Raw genomic sequence first — 24,359 nt, 5'->3', positions numbered from 1 at the left:
GGCAACATAGCTGATATTGAGCGAGGTCAGGCACTGTGCTAAGGGATCTTCTGATGAGTCCTACAAACAACTCCTTGAATTGGATACCATTATCCTTTCCATCTCAGACGAGGAAACTGTGGCTAAAAACAATTAAAATCTGCCTGAGGCCATGCAGTAATTTATGGATGGAGCTGAAACAAAAGCCAATCTCCTATTCCTCAGGCTTAGGCACTTTTCAATGGCATCTTTGACACACTCTGGTAGAGCAACCTGCTCTGTTCCAGGAATGCCCACTTCCCAGGCCTTTCCTCTCATGAGTCCTCACTTCCATCTAAGCCTAATCCCTCCGCAGGGCTGAGCTTATTTTTGCACCCTCCAGAGCGTTCTCTGTTCTTTGTCAATTTCTTTTTTTTTGTTTGTTTGTTTGTTTTTTTGAGATGCAGTCTCGCTCTGTCGCCCAGGCTGGAGTGTAATGGTGCAATCTCGGCTCACCGCAACCTCCGCCTCTCAGGTTCAAGCCATTCTCCTGCCTCAGCCTCCTGAGTAGCTGGGATTACAGGCATGTGCCACCATGCTCGGCTAATTTTGTATTTTTAGTAGAGACAGGGTTTCTCTATGTTGGTCAGACTGGTCTCGAACTCCCGACCTCAGGCCCGCCTCGGCCTCTGAAAGTGCTGGGATAACAGGCATGAGCCACCGCGCCCGGCCTTCTTTCTCAGTTTCTACCTTATGGTGTTGGTTAATACATATGCCAGTCCTTTTTTCATGCCTTCAAGGTCACAAAAGCCTTCATGAGAGAAGATAAAGCAGGGCAAGGCCAAGATTAAACGGTAAAGTTCATTTGGGCAAAAGACACAAGGAGGAAGAAGCAGAGATGTGGAAACAGGCACATCTGGTGGCTGGGTTTGGGGAGGAGGAAGTATAGCTGGGAAACACTGGGAAAATCCTACTGGCTGCACTGGAAGGAAAGAATGAGAAGCCAGTATTGTCAAAACTGACCTGGCACCGAGCTAGGCATTTTGTGTGTGCGCTGGGGCCCCAGAGATCTTTGCAGGTCGTATACCTCACTGGTCTAGGCCTGCCTGGAATCACAGGCATGAAGGACTGGGGAACCCTCTAGAAAAGTCAAACAACATAGGTAGGGCATGCTGGACTAGAGAACAATGCCTCGGGGTCAAATGTGAAGAATAAATGAGCGAGTCAACTGAGTGTCTACTATTAGGAATCATCCCTGGTCAGTCCCCACCGGCATCTTGAGTAGATATGGTAAAGTGAGATAGGGTTAGGAGAGAATAGGTAAAAATTGAAATTAGGCTGGGCGCGGTGGCTCAGGCCTGTAATCCCAGTACTTTGGGAAACTGAGGCAGGAGGATCACTTGAGGCCAGGAGTTTGAGACCATCCTGGGCAACACAGCAAGACCCTGTCTCTACAAAAACTAATTTTTAAAAAAATAGCCAAACATGGTGGTGGTTGCCTGCAGTTCCAGTTACTCAGGAGGCTGAGGTAGGAGGATGGCTTGAGCTCAGGAGTTCGAGGCTACAGTGAGCTATGATTACACCACTGCACTCCATTCTGAGTGACAGAGCAACCCTGTCACTATAAAGCAAAAGAAAGCTTTATGAATGGAGAATTTCCAAAAGCCCTTATCAGAGGTTGGGTTCTGTCTCCAAAAAAACCTGAAGTACCTTCTCTAAGAACTCTCTGAGCTACCTCTCTGGGGCCCTCGCTGGAGTACCATCCATTGAGGAGAGGGGTGCCCTTGTCCCTCATGTGGAGACATCCCCACCTTTGGCATTCATAGTAATGCCCAGGAGGGGCCAGCTGAAATAGCAGTGTGCTGAGTCCATATCCATGGGGCACTCAAGGCAGGCAGCTGTTTGCCTGGCAGCCTGGGACCATTTGCGGGCTCATGAGAGACACCTCTGATATCTCTCCAAAATATCTGAATCTGTCCAGTTCCTCTGTAAGCAGGGACTTAAAAGAACCAGTGAAACTGGGCACTTACAACTTATGAGGGAGCTTCTGTTCCCACAGGCTATCAAGGCCTTGGAATTTGAGTTTAATTTTCACAAACACCCTGCATGGAGTAGCTTTATTTCTCTTTGTCGGATAAGGACACAGAGGCCAAGAGAGAATGTGACTCACCCAAGGTCACAGCCCATTAATGAAACAGCTGGGATTTGACCCCAGGAAGCCTGGGTCCAGAGCTTAGCCTCCTTCCCATGCCTTTAGCACCGTCAAGAAGCGTTGCTTCATTTCACTGCTCTTTTTGCTGGAAGACAGTGTCAGAGGAAAGAATTTCCAAAGGCCCTTATTGAGGCGGGGGTTGTGTCTCCATCTTCCCTGGCACTCCACTGGAGTCTGTGTTGTCCGTGGCCTTGTTGGGATGGGGGTGCTTTGCAGATGACAGTCCCATGGCTGTTCGCCTCTGGGAAGCTGCCTACTTGTCTTGCTTTGCTGTGCCCTGGCCTCTCTGGGCCTGTCGCTATTGCTATGGAAGGGGGTCCCCCGCCCCCACCCTCAGGACGGAGTGATTCAGAAAGCAATAAGCCGCTGAGTGCTGGGGCTGGGACTCCCCTCCCTAATCCCCAGCCTGTCAGTGTTTATCCGATGGCCTCAGGAGGGGGTGTAAGGGGCTGGCGAGCAAGTGGGCAGCTGCTGGGCTTGCTGGGCTTGCTGGGCCGGTGGGACGGAGCGGTCCAGGGACAGGCCCCTGCCTGGGCCAGAGAGGAGCCAGGAGCCATGAGGGTGGCATTAGGCATGCTCTGGCTCTTGGCCCTTGGGTGGCCCCCCCAGGCCCGGGGGTTCTGCCCCTCTCAATGCAGCTGCAGCCTCCATATCATGGGTGATGGCAGCAAGGCCAGGTATGGTACTGGGTGTATGGGATGGGCAGCCCAGCCTCCATTGCTCTGCCAGCTAGGCTGGGTTGGGAGGAGTTGGAGCTGGGGCCCGAGGGTGAAGCACAAGTGTGTCAGTTCTAGGAAGTCCTTCCTGAGTCCTCCTCCAGGCTCCTGGAGGAGAAGAGCCCTCCTTAAACGTCCAGGAAATCCCTTCCCTTACTGCTTTCTTTTCTTCTCCTTGATTTTTTCTATTCCTTCTTCTTTTCTATATTTCCCCAGCCCCTTCTTTCCCAGGCCTCTTGCACTCTCTTGCCTGACCTCTCTACAATGCCCAATCATATTTCCTATGACCCCATCCATGATGGGACCACTTGCCTCTCATTCTCTTCCTCCTCTCGATCTTCGCTGGCCAGATCCCAGGAGCCTCAGCCTCAATCCCTTTTTATGGGTGCTCCAAAAGCCAGGAGTGCCCATCCCATGACAAGCATGCTTCCTTCCATCCCCAGCCTTTTCCTTGACTTTCCCCACCCTCTGTCTGATCCCTCAGAGCACTTCCAATCGCTCCTCCTCTCCTTCCATGACCATTCCCATGCCACCGTGGCTGGTGGACCCTTGTTCTTCCACTACTGCTCATTTTCTTCTTTTCTTTAGCAACCTTTAAAACATCTTTTCTCCGACTTCTTTAGTTTATCCATTAAAGACCTCTGCATGGTTTCTGAGCCACTGATGGTTTCTGATCCAGGGAACAATGTTATCGGAGCTACCCTTTTAATAATCTTGGTAATGAATGTCGAGTTGATTGGGGGAGGAGAGGAGGCAGAGAATGGAGAAGAACCACTAAGAAAAGACACCTCAAATGATCTGAGAACCAGAACGAACTCCATTGTAGCCCAAGTGTCCAACGCATCAACTCATATGGAGGGTAGGGATCCTGTCCCCAAGAGAAGCCAGGCTGAGCCCTGAACAGGCTGTTTCCAGCCTGGAGAGTGTCACTGGAGTGACAAAAAGCCTCCCATTGCCCATAGGAGGCATAGGGCTGAAAGACACACAACATCCTTGATGAAACCGGTCCTGGAACCCAGGCATTCTGATTCAGTTTTCAGAACACTTTTCTGGTGATGCTGCCATGGGCAGGGACCAGTGATAAGTTCCAGGCAGCAGAGTTAGCCTTAAGATGGAAAATGAGTTTCTAGGGCCGCTAATGTAAGTCAGTGGGCATTCCTTCCTCTGAAGCCAGAGCTCTTGGTTCTACCCGCTTGACCATCCCATGGCTAACATGCACCAGCCCATCTGCACGGAGGGTCCTATGAGATCAGGAAAGATGGTAGCGGGCCCTGAGGTCCCCTGTGGCTATGGGCACAGACTGTGCAGTTAGACCAAAGCTCCTTCTGCATCTCAGAAGCCTTCCTCGGATCCCTGTCTCACCTGGGCCTCTCAGAGAGCCCAGCCTTTATGTCTGAGCTGTTGTATCATGAAGTGTGTGCTGTGGTCACTGGGATTACCTGGGAAGAGCTGGACTGTGCACCTGAATGGATTTGTGCCTATGCTGTTTGTCCCAGTTTGCCTCTGGTTTTACCCCACCAGGAGTTGCGCTGGAGGTTTGAGTTGTGCTGTAAGTTTGAGCTGTGGTGTAGGCTTGCATTGGGTTCTTACAGTTTCCTTTAAATCCCCCTTTTGCCATTTTCTCTCCCAAGATAAGTTTTCCAATCACCTGTCTTTCTCTCACCTACATCCAGACCTTCCTCCTTGCAATACCCAAACCTGTATTTTTTTTTTTTTTTTTTTTTTTTGAGACAGGATCTTGCTCTGTCACCCAGGCTGGAGTGCAATGGCACAATCATAGCTCACTGCAACTTCCAACTCCTGGGCGCAAGCCACCTTCCCACCTTAGCCTTCTGAGTAGCTGGGACTATAAGCATGAGCCATCACACCTGGTCAAACCTATTTTATTATCTGGAAATACCGTTGCTGTAAATGCTCTTTCTTCCTGAGCTAGATTACACACTGTATGGAGACAGGGGCTATGAGACTGAGTCTCTTCTGAACTGCCCATCACTTAGTAGGAGTTCCACGTATATTTGCTCAAAAGGAGTGAATAAGAATATCCGTGCTGTTTGTGGGCACTGTTTACAAGAAAAAACAAGCCCAGCCCAGCCGCCTTTAAGTGGAGTATATGAGTTATTCTGAGGGATGCTGGTGATATGTGTGTGTACCTCCAGGAAAGCCTGATATGACCAGTAGGTTATGCTATTACAAGAGAACAACCTCCCTTAGACAGGCCTGTTCAGTGGTTGAGGGGCTTAGGATTTTATTTTCGGTTTACGTACTGTAAAACATAACCCTGAAATGTAGGCTCCTTGAGGGCAGGGACTGCTTCCTATTATCTCTCTATCCTCTGCTTTAGTCTCAGTCATAACAGAATAAGGTTTAAGAAGTCGTGGTTTGGGTAGAAGAGTTGATAAGACTGACCCGATCTACTTGCAGTGCTGAGATGCAAACAATGATGACAGTGATCCATACCCTTGGGCTCATGCAGGGTGGCAGGCAATGTGCTGGGCTTCTACATGCATTATCTCTTTAACCCCATAACCACCTGTGGAGTCTATTTGATGGCAAAACTGAGGAAACGAGACATTACCTAGTATACTCAAGGACACATAGCCAGCACGCAAAGAGCCCAGGTGTGAATCCAGCTGTGACGCTGCCAAGTCCTGGCTCTTGAACACCTTGATCATCACATGGCTCACCAGAGGTGGGAGAGACTTGAGGTGCTTTCATTTTTTATGTCCTTGGTACATTTTTTGTTAAATGATAAACCAAAACAGTTACAAAAATTAAGGGAAAATTTAACAAACGAACATTTTTATTTATTTATTTATTTTTTAGACCAAGTCTTGCTCTGCTACCCAGGCGGGAGTGCAGTGGGGTGATCTCCGCTCACTGCAACCTGTGCCTCCTGGGTTCAAGCGATTGTTCTGCCTCAGCCTCCTGAGTAGCTGGGACTACAGGCGTGTGCCACCATGCCTGGCTAATTTTTGTATTTTTTAGTAGAGACAAGGTTTCACCTTGTTGGCCAGGCTAGTCTAGAGCTCCTGACCTCAGATGATCCACCCGCCTCCACCTCCCAAAGTGCTGGGATTACAGGCGTGAACCACCGTGCCTGGCCAAACGAACACTTTTAACACATATTTGCAAAGCAACAGTGCACAACGTGATCACGGGGTTTATTAATACTGTTCATTCTTAGTGCACTGTGGGTGCTGTGGGCTGTTATGGGTCATAACAGTGTAAAGGTGAAGACTTGCAGGACCGTGAAGACCAAATGACCTTCCTGGGACCCTTGTGAAAGGCTCTCAGAGCAAGACCTCTGCAAAAAGGAAAAGTGGGGCTGGTTTGCTCCGGGCCCCTCTCCAGGTCCCAGCCATGGCCTGGACTCGGGTGTGGGTGTCCGGTGATAACAGGCAGAACTGGAGGCCTCGCGAAGGGACGAAGCGGTGGGAGGTCCCAGACCAGGCAGGATCCTTGCTCAACTATCCCCCATTTCTGCCAGCAGGACGGTGGTGTGCAACGACCCCGACATGACCCTGCCTCCGGCGTCCATCCCCCCGGACACCTCCAGACTGCGCCTGGAGCGGACAGCCATCCGCAGGGTTCCTGCCGAGGCCTTCAGGCCCCTGGGCCGCCTGGAGCAGCTGTGGCTGCCTTACAACGCCCTCAGCGAGCTCAACGCACTCATGCTGCGTGGCCTGCGACGCCTGCGGGAGCTGCGGCTGCCTGGGAACCGCCTGGCCACCTTCCCCTGGGCCGCGCTCAGGGACGCCCCCCAGCTGCGGCTGCTGGACCTGCAGGCCAACCGCCTTTCGGCTGTGCCCCCTGAGGCCGCGCGCTTCCTGGAGAACCTCACCTTCCTGGATCTCTCCAGCAACCAGCTGATGAGGCTCCCGCAGGAGCTGATCATGTCCTGGGCTCACCTGAAGACCGGTATCTTCCCTCACAGCCACCACCCCAGGCTGGTCCTAGGTAAGAGGTGGCATCCTTCACCTGGGGTCTTAGGCAAGTTACCATGCTTCTCTGAGTTTCGATTCTTTATTTGGAAAATTGAAATCATACCTGCCTTCCAGGTTTAAGCAAAGACAGTGAGATCCACAAGAGCGGCGGGTTTAGGAGCTCAATCCACAAGCCAGACTGTGGCAGTTCACATCCCAGTCATAAGAGAGGTCTTTCCAGGTCACACAACCAGGAGAAGGCCCCTGAGACTCAATTTCCCAACTCAGAGCTGGATGGGTTAGTACACTACACCAGCTGGACCTGCTATTTCTTCGGTTCCTTCCTGTTCCTAACAAACCAACAGCTTACCATGTGAGCTAGATCTCCTTTCCTGCCCAAGGCACCTGCCTGGTCCTGAGAATGACAGAAGGGCCATAATTCATTCTGGAAAATTGATCTGAATTATACAACTCATACATGAATAAATACAAACGTTTAAAATATTGCAGAAGAGGTTAAAGACCCTTCTGTCCTCTCTCCCTATTCCAACCCGTTCCCAAAAGTAGTTACTATTATCATATTTATATGCAAGCTCCCTATCTGTTCAGATACATTTCATATGCATATGTATGTACATATATATACACATACATACATGGATTAAGAAAAGTTGTGTGTGGGTTTTACATAAAATTTTGTCATACATACTAACCAACACTAACTTTTTGACCCAACACTGTATCTTGTAGATCTTTCTAAATTGCTACAAATGGATCAAGTTCATTTTTAAAACTACTGCACAACATTCTGTAGTATACCATATCTGCACTATGTTATAAACATATTTATACTATAGTTTATTTAGCCATTCCCCCTTTAGTGGACTTTTAAATTGTTTCCATTATGTTGTTAACACCTATGATGCAACAGAGAACATTCTTGGCAATACGTTCTTGTGCACATCAATGTTTCTCTAGAATAGGAACTGAGAAGTGGAATTATTAGGTCACAGAGTGTGCATATTAGACATTTAAAAACCCATCTGGTCTGGGTTTGGTGGCTTTCACCTGTAATCTCAGCACTTTGGGAGGCCGAGGCGGGTGGATCACTTGAGGTCAGGAGTTTGAGACCAGCCTGGCCAAAATGGTGGCACTCTGTCTCTACTAAAAATACAAAAATTACCGGCCGGGTGCGGTGGCTCAAGCCTGTAATCCCAGCACTTTGGGAGGCTGAGACGGGTGGATCACGAGGTCAGGAGATCGAGACCATCCTGGCTAACACGGTGAAACCCCATCTCTACTAAAAAATACAAAAAACTAGCCGGGCGAGGTGGCGGGCGCCTATAGTCCCAGCTACTCGGGAGGCTGAGGCAGGAGAATGGCGTGAACCCGGAAGGCGGAGCTTGCAGTGAGCTGAGATCCAGCCACTGCACTCCAGCCTGGGCGACAGAGCGAGACTCTGTCTCAAAAAAAAAAAAAAAAAATTAGCCAGATGTGGTGGTGGGCACCTATAATCCCAGTTACTTGGGAAGCTAAGGCAGAATAATTGCTTGAACCTGGAAGGCGGAGGTTGCAGTGAGCGGAGATTACTCCACTACACTCCAGCCTGGGCAATGAGTGAGACTCCATATTTTTGAATGCCTTCCAATTCTAGGTGCTGGGAATACAGCAGAGAACAAAAGAGATGAAAACATATATACTCATGGAACTAACAATTAAAATGGCCAAAATGTTTAACTTTTGCCAGTCTGGCAAGTGAAAGTTTCACTGTTGTTTAACTTTGCCTTTTACATTCATTCTTTCTGGCCCTATTGTAATAAAATGAAAGGCAGGTAGCACACCACTGGAGCCAGGCATTGATGAATCTTGGGTTGCAGATGTATCATTAAGTGCATTTAACCAATGACGCAAGGCAGCAACCTCTGGCGAGACGGGGTAAGGGGGAGGTAGGAAAAGGAACTGGCACCCGTGGGTTGTGCTCAAAGAGACCTGAGAGACATGAATATCTGGTCAGATCTGAATGCACCCACCCCAACACTTTGACGCATGTATTAAATATATCTATGTGAATGTATAAGATATCATTGATTGTTAGATATACTATTAAATTCATTAAGTCTTTGGGGACTAAAAGGAGATCGTATCAAGTGCATTTATCTTGCATTTCAGTAATGTAACCCTGTAAGAAGGAATTGTGCCTTAGAATTGAGGACATATGGTACCTCATTTATATGCACATGGTACCCCTCTATCTCTATAATGTTCTTTGACAGAGTGGGTACAATGACCTGCTTTCGGCTCTATAAGAATGTTCAATTTTAGAGTAAAGACAGTAGGGGATATATCCCAGGATTTGATTTTCTGGCCCTTTCACCCTGCTGTTTACGCCCATTTGAGCCATGTCAAAGGGTCCGTGGCTCAGAGCAGCCGCCTTCATTGCTGGGATGATGCTGAAAATATACTGGGAGAACTGGCATTAAGGATCAGGGGTCAGTGATGCATTTCTAGAAATTGATTTTGTCATATTGCGATTATTGTGGAAATACTACCTGGTCAGTGGCCTGAAAGGATGAGTCCGAGAATGGCAACAGTAACTGCCAGTTCTGTCAGGATGCTGTATATCTACCCACTACTTAAATTGATTTATTTTTGATTATGTTTAAAGCAATGCTGAAAAGAAAGTAATGCTATTATTTAACACAAAAAATCAAATTTCAGGTCATACTACTAGCAAGGCAAGGAACTGGGTCCGGAGGTCAGTTCTCCTGACTCTGAATGAGGACCTGCCTGTCCTCCCAGAGGGGAAGGGGTGCTGGGACTGAGGACCTTGAATATCTATCCGAATATCTTGTCTTCTTTTTCACCCCTGCAGGGCTACAGGACAACCCCTGGGCATGTGACTGCCAACTCTATGACCTGGTTCATCTTTTGGATGGCTGGGCCCCAAACTTGGCCTTCATTGAGACTGAACTGAGATGTGCCAGCCCACGCAGCCTGGCCGGAGTGGCCTTCAGCCAGCTTGAACTGAGGAAGTGCCAGGGCCCAGAGCTCCATCCAGGAGTGGCCAACATCAGGTCCCCTTTGGGTGGCACAGCATTGCTACGCTGTGGAGCTACCGGAGTCCCTGGGCCCGAGATGAGCTGGAGGAGGGCCAATGGCAGGCCCCTTAATGGTACAGGTATGTGAACTACAGGGATGCTGCACTGAGACCCCAGACTGGGGAGAGCAAAGCAGTGCCCCAAATGGGGGTTTGGCAGGGCCAGAGGGAAGTTGTCTAAGCAAAGCTGGGCTTCCATCTGTCTGAGTTGAGTTTGATGGGGGGCTTCCCGAGGCAAGTCACTGTGACAACAGATTCAACAATGACAATGGCTCTTGACCTGTCCTATCATATCCCACCAGCCACTCTATAGAGACTGGGGGCCCACACTGAGAGAACAAAAAGCTGACTTTTTCGTGGAAGATCCTCTTTTAGTGTATTAATATTTATAATAAGTTTACCAGTTGTAAATATTAAGCCAGAATTACCTGGAGTAATTAATGATGTGAGCTATCACCTATCGAGCTCTTCATGTGGTTCTAGCACAATGCTAAGTGTATTATGTTTAAATAATGACGTTGAACTTCAGAGAGCAACCCAGTTTTCCTTCTTATTTTGCATATAAGTAAACTGAGGCTCTGAGAGACTAAATGCTACATTACATAGCTCATACATGGAGGAGCTGTGGTTCCAGCACAATCTAGCTGGTCACCTTTGCAAAATTCCAGGGCCCTTAAGGACATAGTGGGTTGACTAGGCATGGTGGCTCACACCCAGTCCTAGCACTTTGGGAGGATGAGGCAGGAGGATCGCTGGAATCTAGGAGTTACCAGCATGGGCACCATAGTGAGACCTTGTCGCAAAAAACAAACAAACAAAAAACTGCTGGGCATGGTGGCATGTGCCTGTGGCCCCAGCTACTCAGGAGGCTGAGGTGGGAGGATCACTTGAGCCTGGGAGTTCCAGGCTGGAGTGAGCCATGGTCACACCGCTGCACTCCAACCTGGATGACAGAGCAAGACACTATCTGAAAAAAGCTAACAACAACAAAAAAACCCATAGTGTGAGCTTGTCAGATTTAGAAGGCATCATTCTTAGGCTCTGCCTCAGCCGGGGGCTCCAGAGGTTCCCCACCTACGAGCCCAAGGTAATATTGATCCCCTTGACTGGTCTAAGAAAAGTTGAATGACTACCAGTGTTTTCTCAGGATGACACCTGAGTGTGCACCAGCTGGGGCTGTGAACTTGGCCCTGAAAGGCAGCTTGGGGCAGATGGGCCCATTTGTTCTCCCTCACATGCCTGTTTTCCTCCTAGTGCATGAGGAAGTCTCCAGTGACGGCACGAGCTGGACTCTGCTGGGCCTGCCTGCAGTGTCCCACCTTGACTCCGGAGACTACATCTGCCAAGCCAAGAACTTCCTGGGAGCCTCTGAGACTGTTATCTCCCTGATTGTCACTGAGCCGCAGACTTCCACAGAGCACAGCGGGAGCCCAGGGGCACTATGGGCAAGGACAGGCGGTGGAGGGGAAGCCGCTGCTTACAACAACAAGCTGGTGGCCAGGCATGTCCCCCAGATTCCCAAACCCGCTGTCCTGGCCACTGGACCGTCTGTGCCCAGCTCAAAGGAGGAGCTGACCCTCCAGCACTTCCAGATGGATGCCCTGGGAGAGCTCTCTGATGGGCGGGCGGGACCCTCAGAGGCAAGAATGGTGAGGTCTGTGAAGGTGGTGGGAGACACTTACCACAGCGTGTCCTTGGTGTGGAAGGCACCCAAGGCTAAGAACACAACTGCCTTCAATGTCCTCTATGCGGTCTTTGGGCAGCACAGCATGCGGCGGGTGATTGTACAGCCTGGGAAGACCAGAGTGACTATCACTGGGCTGTTGCCCAAGACCAAGTACGTGGCGTGTGTCTGCGTGCAGGGCCTGGTGCCCCGGAAGGAGCAGTGTGTTATCTTCTCCACCAACGAAGTGGTGGATGCTGAGAACACTCAGCAGCTCATCAATGTGGTGGTGATCAGTGTGGCTGTCGTCATTGCCCTGCCTCTCACGCTGCTTGTCTGCTGCGGTGCTCTTCAGAGGCGCTGCCGAAAGTGCTTCAACAGGGACTCCACTGAGGCCACAGTTACCTACATCAACCTAGAGAGACTAGGCCACAGCGAGGATGGCTTGGAGGAGCTGTCCCGGCACAGTGTCAGCGAGGCCGACAGGCTTCTCTCAGCTCGTTCCAGTGTGGACTTTCAGGCCTTTGGAGTCAAAGGGGGCAGGAGGATCAATGAGTACTTCTGCTGAGGGACGTGCCTCCACAATTCACACACCTGCCCGCCCACTCTCCTTCTTTAACTCTGACACCTGAGTACATGATCACCCACTCTTACCTGCTCGGGTGCCTGCTTACACAGATACTTACACACAACAACAGCAGCAGCAGCTACTGCAACAACCACTAACACTTGTTAAGCACTTACTACAGGCTAGAAAGTGTTCTAAGTGCTAAATTCTTGTAACAATCATTTGCAGCAGGCACCACTATTCTCTCCATTTCCCTGGGGTGGGGGGTTAAGAAACTTGCCTGTTTCAGTGAGCTTTTGCTGTATAACAAATGAAAGCAAAATCTTAGTGATATATAGCAGTGAACACTTATTTTCACACTCACAGGCCTGTGGGTTGATTAGGATGGCTCTGCTCTGTGTGTTTCATTTGGAGCCTGGGCTAGAGAGTAGCAGTGGGTACCTGGGGCAGGTTTCTCTCATGGTGCAGTTGAATGATAATAGAGGAATGATTTTTCATGCAATGCCTGTTAAGTTCTTAGTTCAGAATTGGTATACTGCCACTTCTGTCCATATTCTATCTGCCAAAGCAAGTCTCATGGCCAAACCCAAGTTTAACGGGGCAAGTAAGGACACTTCTCCCCTGGAGGTGATGGTAGAGCACGGAATATGTGCTAAACAGTGATTTAATCTTCATTGACCAGGATTACACAGCTAGGCAAATTTGGCTAACTCTGAGATTTGGACCACGCAGTTGGGATCCACGGTTAAAAGTCCTTACCATTCTCATATACTGCACCTTGATTACATTAATGCTAATTCATAGGCACTCACACACACCATCTCTCTATGCATTAGCCATACTGGTAGTTACCCATCCTCACTAACACACACACCACACTCATAACCCACTGTGCCCTCACTGAATTCTAATATTTATTCTCAGAGTGCTATTCTGCCTAGAGACAATCATTTGATTTTTCGATAAATGCTAGAGTTTGAGACAATGCCCAAGAGAACATTGCTCATTTGCTTTCAGAATGTCAGGCTGGAGGGATCCAAGAGATCTCATTACACTCTATGCTGTCTGGCACATTCACTTCTGCTCCCATGCAGCAGCCTTTGTGATTCTTACCAAAACCTACCTGGGTTCTTGAGAGTGTCTCAGAGCCTTCCTGGTTGCTCAAGTTGTTTCAAAGGAAAATTCCTGTTTGCTTTTTCTTAGAGCTAGGAAACCACTGAGATGTTATCTCTGTGCACTGGGGAAAGTGAATGTTCCCAGCAGAAGGCTCAATTTGTTTCTTGTTTATAGAGCTGATCTCTGGCATGAGGAGCATCCAGGGTACCTGTGCCAAGTCCTTTGGGTAGCAACTGAAGAAATTTTGGGACAGCAAGTGATCAAAGAAAAGTGTTTTGCTAATATTATGCAAGAAACTCCAAGTATTTGCAAGTATTATGTCACGTGATTTATTAGATATAAGCCAGTGTGATGCAGTGCTTCCTAAAATTACTGTACTCCCCCTCACATTTACAAAAGACCTTACCACATATTTCACTCAGTTTTCTCACATGTGATACTCATGACAACCCACTATGGAGGCGGGGCTGTTTGATTTTACAGACGAGGACCAAAGAGTTGAATGATTTATACAAGGAAGTGATGAATTCTCTTTCAGAATCCAGTTCTCTGACAACTTTCTCATCAGGCTGAGGGTCTTTATTCAGTATCAGTCCCTGCAGTGTGGTCCACAGCAGGTTCACTACAGAAATTAACTTTTAAAAAATCGCCGAAACCTGGGATCAGAACCATGAGAGCACCTATGCACATGAGCATGGAATTTCCATTCTTGGATATCTTCTGCTACCACCTGGAGGGTGCACCTGACTATAACTTGTGGGCCATAGACATTGGTAAGAGAGGTGGTTTTGTTGAAAGATGACAAAGACACTGTATACATTGGGAGCCAGCAAACTTTTTTCCTGTAAAGAAAGGCAAATAGTAAATATTTTAGGCTCTGTTGCTACTACTTAACTCTGCTGATGGGATGCAAAAGCAGCCATAGACAATATGTAAATTAGTAGTTATGGATGTCTTCCAATAAGACACTTTTTACAAAAACGGTTGACAGGCTGGATTTGACCCTGAGACTGTAGTTTGTTTACCCCTTATGAAGATTTAGAAAGGCATTTCTGGTGAGTTTTTGGAGACCCAAGACTCAGTTCTGACTGTTTGATAAATGAGAGTGATAGACACCCCCAAAATTAGGACAAATGTAAACACAGTAGATGAAAGCAGTCGTCTGTTGAAGTGATCAGGGCGTTGCCTTTAAATGATTGTGTGAACAATCATGATGGGACAGTTATTGACCTAAAGACAAGTAACATGTAGCCAGTTTTACTGAGTCTTGTTTGAAAAAAAATCAGGAACTTAAAAGCAAGAAATCTGTAGTATTTATCTGATGCTAACAGAGAGAGAGAGAGAGAGAGAGAGCTCAATCTTGCCAACAATCCAATGGTTTATTGGGACCTATTTTCATGGTCTGTACGGAAAGGCCTCTGATATGGTTTGACTGTGTCCCCACCCAAATCTCACCTTGAATTGTAATAATCCCCACCAATCAAGGGTGGGGCCAGGTGGAGATCATTGAATCATGGGGGCAGTTTCCCCCATACTGTTCTCATGGTAATGAATAAGTCTCATGTGATTTGATGGTTTTATAAATGGAAGTACCTCTGCACAAGTCCTTTTGCCTGACACCATGTAAGACATGCCTTTGCTCCTCCTTGCCTTCTGCCATGATTGTGAGGTCTCTCCAGCCATGTGGAACTGTGAGTCCCCTAAACCTCTTTTTCTTTATAAATTACCCATTCTTGGGTATGTCTTTACCAGCAGCATGAAAATGGACTAATACAGCCTCCAAGATGATAAGCCTCCCAATACCCATCTGTCAACCTTCCTTTGTGTATCCTGTCATCCCTGGTTTGCTCTTGTAGAGAAGAATCATCCTGGATTATGCCCATGAATATTCAAGTCATGGGAAGAAACACATTCTTATTGTAAAAAATAAAATGATGTCTGGCTTACCTTAGTCTTTTAGTATGTGAGTCTGATGAGTATGAGTTAGTCCCTGAAAACTGAATGCCCTCTGAGTATCCTGGCAAAAGAATTTCTGGCCTTCCAATGCTGAAGACCAATTTGGGCCATGGTGAGGCTGCAGCATAGCTGGCCTTGGAAGCCTGGTTTGGAGGCTGGTTGGAATCATAGCATCCTCATGATTTCTTTTTATGACTGCAACATGGTTATAGTCTTCATGATTAAGCAGAGAATATGTCCAAGGTCACTTGCCCATTGTAGTTGCTGGGCACAAAAAGGCAAATACAGAAATTGTGCTCTGGAAAGTGAATGTGGGCTATCAAACCTAGCCTATCAATCAAGGGATTCAGTGAGCAGTTTGTCTAGAGGACAAGAGCTGGAAATTTTTGTCTTGATTATCATATAATCTAACAAGGACAAAAATCAACATACAAGTACCTGAGCATATTTATTCACAAGGGCATTGTAGTTAAGATAGGTTAGATTTATGCTTAGGCAACCATTCCCAAACGTCCCCGGCTTAACACAGAAAAATGTATTCCTGTTCCACAGACTCTACTTAAGTTTGGGAAATGCCGAAGGAGGGAGGGCTCTGCTTCACTTATTTACTCAAGGACATGGCTGGGAAGGCTCTACCATTAGGAATGTCAGTGATTGCCACAATAAGGAAAAAGATAAATTGGAAGATTGGGTTAGGGCTTTTCAAACCTCATTTCCTGTAACATTTCATTAGCCAGATCAAGAGTCTTGTAGCCCACCTATTTCAAGGAGGCTTTGAAAGGTCATCTTTTGTATGTCTGCCACAGGCATACCTCAGAATGTGGGTAGCTGAGGCAGCATCTCAGACATGCTAGCAGCAGAGGATGGGGGTGGGAAAGAGTCCTAGCTTTAGAGAAAGGGAGTACAGCATGTCTGCTCCCTGATAGGATGCCCAGTTCTCTGTCTGAGGTATCCCAGTGTTTTACTAATATTGGGAAGGTGAGTGGCATTTTCCAATTGAATAGGCAGGACACTCTCCTATTAAGATTCTATTAAGACAAGCCAGGGAGCTGCCTTCCTGAAGCCATTTATATCTAAGCAATTCACAAGCACAGAGTAATTCCTCCCCCATGACTCTGTCTCTATGGAGAATTTCAAGAGCCTAGTTCTGAAAAGCATCCTGCAAGAGGGAAGATGGGTTATAATATTCCCAGACCCTCTTGCCATTTTTGTTAGGGTCTCTTGAGTTTAGAGACTACACTTAACCACAGGTTGTTTAACATAAATAACTTGACCCACGCTAACTTTAATTGTCCTGGTCTCCTGCCTCCGTTTCCAAGAGAGCCACTCCCTGTGTTCATATGCCAAATAAGGAAACCAGAGAATAAGGGGGTCAGGAAAGGAGTAGGGGGCAGTAGAGAAGTGGCCTAGATGATTCTCGAGATAGCATGCCAGTGGGTGTGCTTCACGAGCTTCCCGCAGACTTCTGGGAAGTCGGATGGAGCTGGATTCATTTGGAAAGGCTGGCATGAGAAGGAAAGACATGAAACTGTGGGGAATGGAGGACTCTTAAGATCTTTATCCTTTGGGGTAAGGGGAGAGAAAGGAATCCACTAGTGGTTTGGAATAGTCATGAATTAAATCACATATTTCCATGAAACAAGCCTGGCAAAGCCTTAGCAAATCTGGTAGGGTACTTTGGAGTGATAATTGCTCATCAGAGTTTTCCCCCATCAGGGCAAACTGACCAGGCCCTCACCACCCTCAGTCACTGGATGTGGGATGTGGCTGCCTTGGGAAGAACATGACCTCATGCAAGCACTCCTTGCAGCTAAGCATCCACTCATCCCTTGAAGGGGGATCTAGGCAGCACATCGCCATATGTATGACAAACTTTGTGCCGATAGCTCTCGTTTTGTTTTGGATTTTTACCTTCAGACAAACTCCAGTGATCCAGCCAGGTTTTAGAGTTAGACTCTTTGGAAACTCCTGCAAATATATCTGGCTTGGATGGAAAGCTTGGAGTGTAATCAGCTTAGTTGGTGACCCATTTCCCCCCTCACTGGTTAGCTAAGCGGATTTTCTTTGCTGAGGCCTTTTGTAGGGTACGATGTATATCATGAGTCTTAAAGGAACTGATGGAATTTCAATATTCAACTGGAAGTGCCCTAGTTAATAGGGATGTAGACTTTTCAGATCTTAAAGAGTTTGTCGGTGGGAGGAGGATTCATGGGCACCAACTGTGTGCTAGGTGTTGTATTTAACATAATCTCAAAATTTTCTAAAAATATGGCTGGATATAGTGGCTTGCACCTGTAATCCCAGTTACTTGGGAGACTGAGAAGCTTGAGAACAGCCTGGGCAACAGAGTGAGACCCCGTCTCTGAAAAAATATAAAAATTAAAAAATAATGAAAAATAAATCCCTGGAAATATAATGAGGTATTTGTTACTATTCTCACTATGCAGAGGAGAATCACAGAAATTACTTTACATTCCAAAGATCTCAAGACTCAGAAGCACAAGCAAGAGATAAGACTCCTTGGGACAGGGTCTATAATAGGTTTGCCCTCGACCCTGTTCCTTTCATTGAGCAAGAGTATAGCTTAAAGCAAATGACCAATAAATATTTGTGGAATAAATGAAGAGTGAAAGAGCAAGCATGTAAAATTGCATATATCTCTTTTTAAAATGTAGGTTGTTCATTCTGACCAAGAGAAATACACAGTATTAAGGAAAGGTTGTGAGGTCCAAGAAAATAATCTTTTGGTTTAATCAGAAAATACCATCTTGTATTTGAAACTGGTGATACAAGCTGCAGAGGCAGCTGTCTTGATGCAGTAGAAGCATGACTACACCACCCGTGGGGTTGGGAAGAGAACAAATGATGGAAATGAACACAGAATTACTTTGTTACTCATTACCTATTTTCACTTTGAGAAAATGATTGGAAATTCTAAGTTTCAGGAATCAACTGCAAATGGTGAAGCATTAGATGGATTCTGGCCAAATCCCCTGAACAGTGGTGCTGAGAATAGCACTGCCTGCTTGTTTCTCAGACTTCTTTTTAAGACACTGAGAAATGTAGAATCTGTATGGAATTGGACATCTGACTTGGAGTTTACTTTTCAGACTCAAGAATCACACAAATGTTGAATTTCCTGACGCTAGTTAAGAGACATTGATCCCCCTTCGTGTGTTCTGACTGAACCTGTGATCTGGGCTGTAACAGACCTCAGAGCTCCCAGGAGCTTCCTGCTGCTGTGCGACCTACATCACCATGGATTACCAATAATAGGATTTGCCACTCGGAAGCTGGGGCGATACTTATTCAAAACTCACAACGTATTTTCTTACAGAGAAATATGGCTTCGGTTTTTCATCACTTCCTGTTAGTTCTGGTCTTTCTGGATACACACGCAGCTCAGCCTTTCTGTCTGCCAGGATGCACTTGTTCAGAGGAGAGTTTTGGCAGGTGCGCTCTGCTGGCCAGATGTTAGAGGGTTATGGGGAATGAGTTTTCTTTGGGGATGATGTGGAGTGGAAGCAGGCTTAGAATTGGCAGGAAATCAGCAAATCTCTATGAGACTCATTCTAGTTGGGACTGAACTTTGCTGAACTGTGCATTTTTACCAAAATGAGTCTAACCCTTTTATTTCAATGAATAATAATATTTTTATTCTGATTCACATGTCTAATGCCAGGATCAGCCTGACCCCACTTTCCGGTTCCTTGTTGTTTGTCTTAAAGTTGTTCTGGTTTCTTGTACAGGACTCTGCAGTGCATATCTGTCTCCTTGGGAAAGATCCCTGGGAACCTTTCTGAAGAGTTCAAGCAAGTGAGAATTGAAAACTCACCCTTATTTGAGATGCCCCAAGGGTCTTTCATCAACATGAGCACCTTGGAATACCTTTGGCTCAACTTTAACAATATTAGTGTGATCCACCTGGGAGCCCTGGAGCATCTGCCAGAACTGAGGGAGCTGAGACTCGAAGGGAATAGGCTCCGCTCAGTACCATGGACAGCGTTCCGTGCCACCCCTCTCCTGAGGGTCTTGGATCTCAAACGCAATAAGATTGATGCACTCCCTGAGCTGGCTCTTCAATTCTTGGTCAGCCTGACCTACCTTGACCTATCCTCCAATAGGCTTACAGTTGTATCCAGAAGTGTCTTCCTGAATTGGCCAGCCTACCTGAAACGCCGGCAACCTGACTGTGGGGCCAGGATTCTCTCCAGCCTGGTGGTGGCGCTGCATGACAACCCCTGGGTATGTGACTGTCGCCTAAGGGGGCTTGTCCAGTTTGTCAAGTCCATTACCCTCCCAGTCATCCTGGTGAATTCCTACCTGATATGCCGGGGCCCTCTCTCCAAGGCAGGGCAGCTTTTTCATGAAACTGAGCTTAGTACTTGCATGAAGCCACAGATCTCAACCCCCAGTGCCAATGTCACCATCCGGGTGGGACAGAATGTAACCCTGCGATGCTTGGCACAGGCCAGCCCCTCACCATCCATTGCATGGACTTATCCCCTGAGTATGTGGAGAGAATTTGATGGTAAGCCACATGCACCCTCTCAGTGTATCTGGAGGGAATGGAGAGGTCTGTAGCAATCCCATCCTCATTAGAGAGGTTCAAAGCTGGGTCAATCACAAAGGATGGGTGCAAGTAAGACTGGGATAGCCCTGAATTATGCTCACTAGAACAGAAAAGATTCCAAGGTAGTGTTCCATTATTGGCATTATTTTAAATGTTTGCATACAGATCTCTCTAGAACACATACACATATGTAAATACACATTTCAGGGCTAATTTAATATCTTATGTAAATATTATAAAATTTTACATGAGCAGATATAGTCTTTGGGAATCTTCTAGATGCAAAACACTGGACCATGTATTTTAGAATTCTAGAATTTTTTACTAGGACTGATTCTAGAGATGATCTATTACTTATTTCCTTAACTTGCCTGAACTGAATCACCTGGGGTGCTTGTTTGAAATAACATTGACATAAAATTGTTCAGACCTTATTGGCTTGAATTTGTAATACTGGGACCCAGGGAAAGGAAGTGACCTCTGTGGGCCCCGGGGCTGGAATTCAAACCTGCCTCTTCTTTCCTGGAACCCTGTGCTCTGTTTTCATACCTCAGCTGGGATTACCTTTCATGCTACTCTGTAGGGCTGGGCACATCACAAAGCCAGGGATGGCCTCCCTGGGGGTATCCCAAAGCTGAAAAGAAAAATCTTTGTACATTCCTCGTGTCCTGTCTTCTGTTCTCTGTCTAGAAGACAACTAGGAATAGCTGGGTAAAACTTGGGAAATATAGTCGTTTGCCCAGACATTGTTTTACATTATGACAAACCTCTGGATGGTTCAAAAACTACCCAATTGGCCAGGCGCGGTGGCTCAAGCCTGTAATCCCAGTACTTTGGGAGGCCGAGACGGGTGGATCATGAGGTCAGGAGATCGAGACCATCCTGGCTAACACAGTGAAACCCCGTCTCTACTAAAAAATACAAAAAAACTAGCTGGGCGAGGTGGCGGGCGCCTGTAGTCCCAGCTACTCGGGAGGCTGAGGCAGGAGAATGGTGTAAACCCAGGAGGCGGAGCTTGCAGTGAGCTGAGATCCGGCCACTGCACTCCAGCCTGGGTGACAGAGCGAGACTCCGTCTCAAAAAAAAAAAAAAAAAAAAAAAAACTACCCAATTAACTGAATTTTCACATTTTTATATTGTTTTGATCATACCTTATTGGTTTGACATTCAATATCGATGAAAGAAAAATATGGGATTTATTGTTGTATCCGCTTTGAAAACCAAGAAATGCATCCAGGTGTTGTATTTTGTGGTGTTCTATAATCACTCTTTGGCAACGTGTTATATATAATCTCTCCATAAAAATATAAGCTAAGACTGAACACTTACCTTCAAACTAACGAGGTAGTTGATTGCTTATCATCCCATTTTATTGACAAGAAAACTGATGTCAAGAAAATTTAAGTAACTTGCCCAGGACCACATAGGATAGGAGCTCCATTAGGGATAGGAGCCCAGGCATGTGGCTCCAGGTTCTGAGAAACTGTGCATTTGGAAGGTAAGAAGGTACTTCTTGAAGCTCATAATATCACACAATGACATAGTTGCAAGAACTCTCCTGAAAGCCATGGCTCAGGAAGGCAAAGGTGGTTTGGTGGGTGCAGTTAGTGAAGTTGAAAGAGTATGGTCTTCATAGATTGAAGAGCCAGGTCCCAGACGAATTGTTGCTTCTGAACACTTCTCACTATGGGCAAGTTGATGGATTGCTCCAATCCTCAACATCCTATGTGTAAAAATCAGTTACTTATCTTACAGGATTGCTGGGAGGCAAACACCTGACACCAGGTACAAGGTTCAAAAGCGGTTACCACCATCTTTTAACAACAACAACAATAACAACAAAAACCAAAGCAAAACAAAACAAAAACTAGCATTGCTAGACACTTTGCAGCAGTCTATCAGATAAATGCACAGCTGTTTTCCTTTTCTTTCCACCCAGTGTTGACATCTTCTACTGGAGAAGACACTGCTCTGTCGGAGCTGGCCATATCTGCTGCCCACCTGGTAGACAGTGGTAATTACACCTGCATGGCCTCCAACTCCATTGGCAAGAGCACCCTTGTAATCTCTCTCCACGTCCAGCCTGCCCAGGCCCTACATGCACCTGATTCTCTTTCCATCCCCTCAGAGGGCAATGCCTACATTGACCTGCGGGTTGTCAAACAGACAGTGCATGGGATTTTGCTGGAGTGGCTTGCAGTGGCTGACACCTCTGAGGAGGAGTGGTTCACCCTCCACATTGCATCGGATGAAGCCTTCAGGAAGGAGGTGGTTCACATCGGCCCCGGAATCAATACTTATGCTGTGGACAACCTCCTTCCTGGCACAAAATATAAAGCCTGCCTCAGCCTAGAGGACCAGCCTCCACACCAGGGCCAGTGTGTAGTTTTTGTAACAGGCAGAGATGGTGGTGGGCTAGAGGCACGTGAGCGCCTCCTGCATGTCACAGTGGTCCTGTGTGTGGTACTGCTTGCAGTGCCTGTGGGCGCCTATGCCTGGGCAGCCCAGGGCCCCTGCAGCTGCAGCAAGTGGGTCCTGTGCTACTGTCTTCATTGCAGGAAAGCCCCCAGCTGCCCCCCTGCAGCCCCGCAGTGCAGGGATGGCTCCTTTAGAGAACATCCAGCTGTCTGTGATGATGGTGAAGGGCACATAGACACTGAGGGGGACAAGGAGAAAGAAAGAATAGAAGAAAACAGCTGAACAACCCAGGCCATGGGGTGGAAACGGCTTGGGCTTCAAGCCTCTGAAACTAACCCTCTGCAGCAGCTCCATCCATTTATCCAACAAGTATATATTGAGCACCCACTGTGTTCCAAGCACTGAACTTGACACAGGGGGTTCAAGAGTAAAAAGGGAAACACAGTCTTTATCTTCATGATAAAGGGGACATAGTCATTATCTTCATAAAGTTAAAGTCAATGAAGATTTGTCCTATCAAATTAATCATTTTATTATACATGGTGATTAGAAACCGCTAAATATTACTCTTTGCATATACATAGCCTTATAACATTTGCATGTTTATACGTAACATTGATGTATAACATTTTACATATATTATCCTGTAAAGGAAGGTCTACCCACTTTTTATAGATGAAGAAACTGCAGCCTGGACAGTTCAATGATATGCCCAGAGTCTGCATCTGGCGGGAGGCAGAAGCCCCACTCAAAAGAGGTTCCAATTCCGTTGTTTCCTTGAATGTCTGTTTTGCAGTATTCTTGTGTCTTTCATTGTTTATAAAGTGTGACCCTCTCTCTTCATGACAAACTCCCAATGAGATCACATAAATGTTCAAAAGAGCTGCCCATCAGGGTGATGAGAGCTGTTGGGTAATGGGAGTCTCTTTTTGTGGGTATCTGTTCCCCTGTGAGCAGCCCTTGGTGCTGCTGGGCAGGCTGGAGCCATCAGCACCAAGGAAGTGCAGGGGATTGGCTGTAGCCCTGGGTCTGGTAGAAAGCAGACTCTGCAGGGCCATACCCAGAAAGAAGAGCACACATATGTCCACTGCTTTCCCCTAGTGAATGTCTCAAGCCCTCCTATGAAATCCATAAGACGTGGTCATTTCCTCTTAGCTGGACCTATGTGGAATGGAGGGGCCCCAAGAACCCCAGCATTAGCTCGTTGTCCCTCTGAACAGCCCTTCTAGGGGAGACCATTCCCAGGATTTAATCCACATCTGTCTCCCTGCAGTTTCCCTCACTGGCCACATGGAAGCCTTTCGAAGAGTGTAAACATGAACTAGCCTCGTTGTGACATCACACATGTTTCCTCCTTCCCACGACTTTTACCCATTCCTCATCATCCTTTTAGGCCTCTCTCGAGTGTGTACATTATGTCTTCCACAGAGCCTTCCTTGACTTCACACCTCTGGTGAAAAGGACAGTATGCACAGTGTGTCCCTCGGTTGTGAGACATTTACAGGCAAAGACTGACCTTCCTCACTGTGGCCACTGCACTCGTCTAATACCTGGATTGTGTTCATAATCAATGTTAGTTACAATAAATTTTTAAAAATTGAAGACGGCTCTCATTTTCAGACTAATTGTCCACTCATTTCTTCAGGTTCTACTCATTTGTTTTCTTCTGGGCACTAGAAAAAAAAAACTCTAAATTAAAAAAAAATTCAGGACAGAGTCTCACTATGTTGCCTGGGCTGGTCCCAAACTCCTGGCCTCAAGCTATCCTCCCATCTCAGTCTCCCAAGTACTGGGATTACACCTGGCAAAAATCACTTTTAAAAGAAATTTTTTAATCACGCCAAAAGTAGAGAGAATCTCATTCCTCCTCTTCTGTCAGCTTCAGCAAGTTTTAATATTTTCCAAGCTTTTTTAAATCTTGTCCTTGCCCTCAACAGTTTTCTTAACTGGAGTGTTTTAAAACAAATACAAAGCTTCACACCAGTTTACCTGTAAATGTTCTAGTTTGAGGTCTAACAGATGAAGTTTTAAAAAAACATAACCCAAAATGTTATTATCACTCTTAAGAACATATATTTTTAAATTATATGGACATATATATATTTAGATATGCACATGTGTACAACACACACATACATGTAATGTAGTGGAGAATTTAT

General features: G+C 46.6%; 2 protein-coding genes across 2 annotated transcripts; both read left to right on the top strand.

Moving 5' to 3' along the window:
* The first annotated feature begins 1,522 nt into the window (after nucleotides 1-1,522).
* On the top strand, nucleotides 1,523-15,199 carry LRIT1 (leucine rich repeat, Ig-like and transmembrane domains 1). Its single transcript, XM_003903682.5, has 4 exons — nucleotides 1,523-2,847; nucleotides 6,377-6,843; nucleotides 9,682-9,987; nucleotides 11,161-15,199. The coding sequence occupies exons 1-4, from the start codon at nucleotides 2,387-2,389 to the stop codon at nucleotides 12,135-12,137; spliced, it is 2,211 nt and encodes a 736-aa protein (XP_003903731.5). The 5' UTR covers nucleotides 1,523-2,386; the 3' UTR covers nucleotides 12,138-15,199.
* A 97-nt stretch (nucleotides 15,200-15,296) lies between these two features.
* On the top strand, nucleotides 15,297-23,819 carry LRIT2 (leucine rich repeat, Ig-like and transmembrane domains 2). Its single transcript, XM_021943332.2, has 3 exons — nucleotides 15,297-18,662; nucleotides 18,959-19,740; nucleotides 21,722-23,819. Exons 1-3 carry the CDS (start codon nucleotides 18,553-18,555, stop codon nucleotides 22,480-22,482), a joined length of 1,653 nt encoding a protein of 550 aa, XP_021799024.2. The 5' UTR covers nucleotides 15,297-18,552; the 3' UTR covers nucleotides 22,483-23,819.
* The last annotated feature ends 540 nt before the right edge of the window (nucleotides 23,820-24,359 follow it).

Source organism: Papio anubis, chromosome 11 (assembly GCF_008728515.1).
Source record: "Papio anubis isolate 15944 chromosome 11, Panubis1.0, whole genome shotgun sequence".
Taxonomy (NCBI): Eukaryota; Metazoa; Chordata; class Mammalia; order Primates; family Cercopithecidae; genus Papio; species Papio anubis.
The sequence above is the reverse complement of the archived record's forward strand: the minus strand, read 5'-3'. Positions and strand labels throughout refer to the sequence as shown.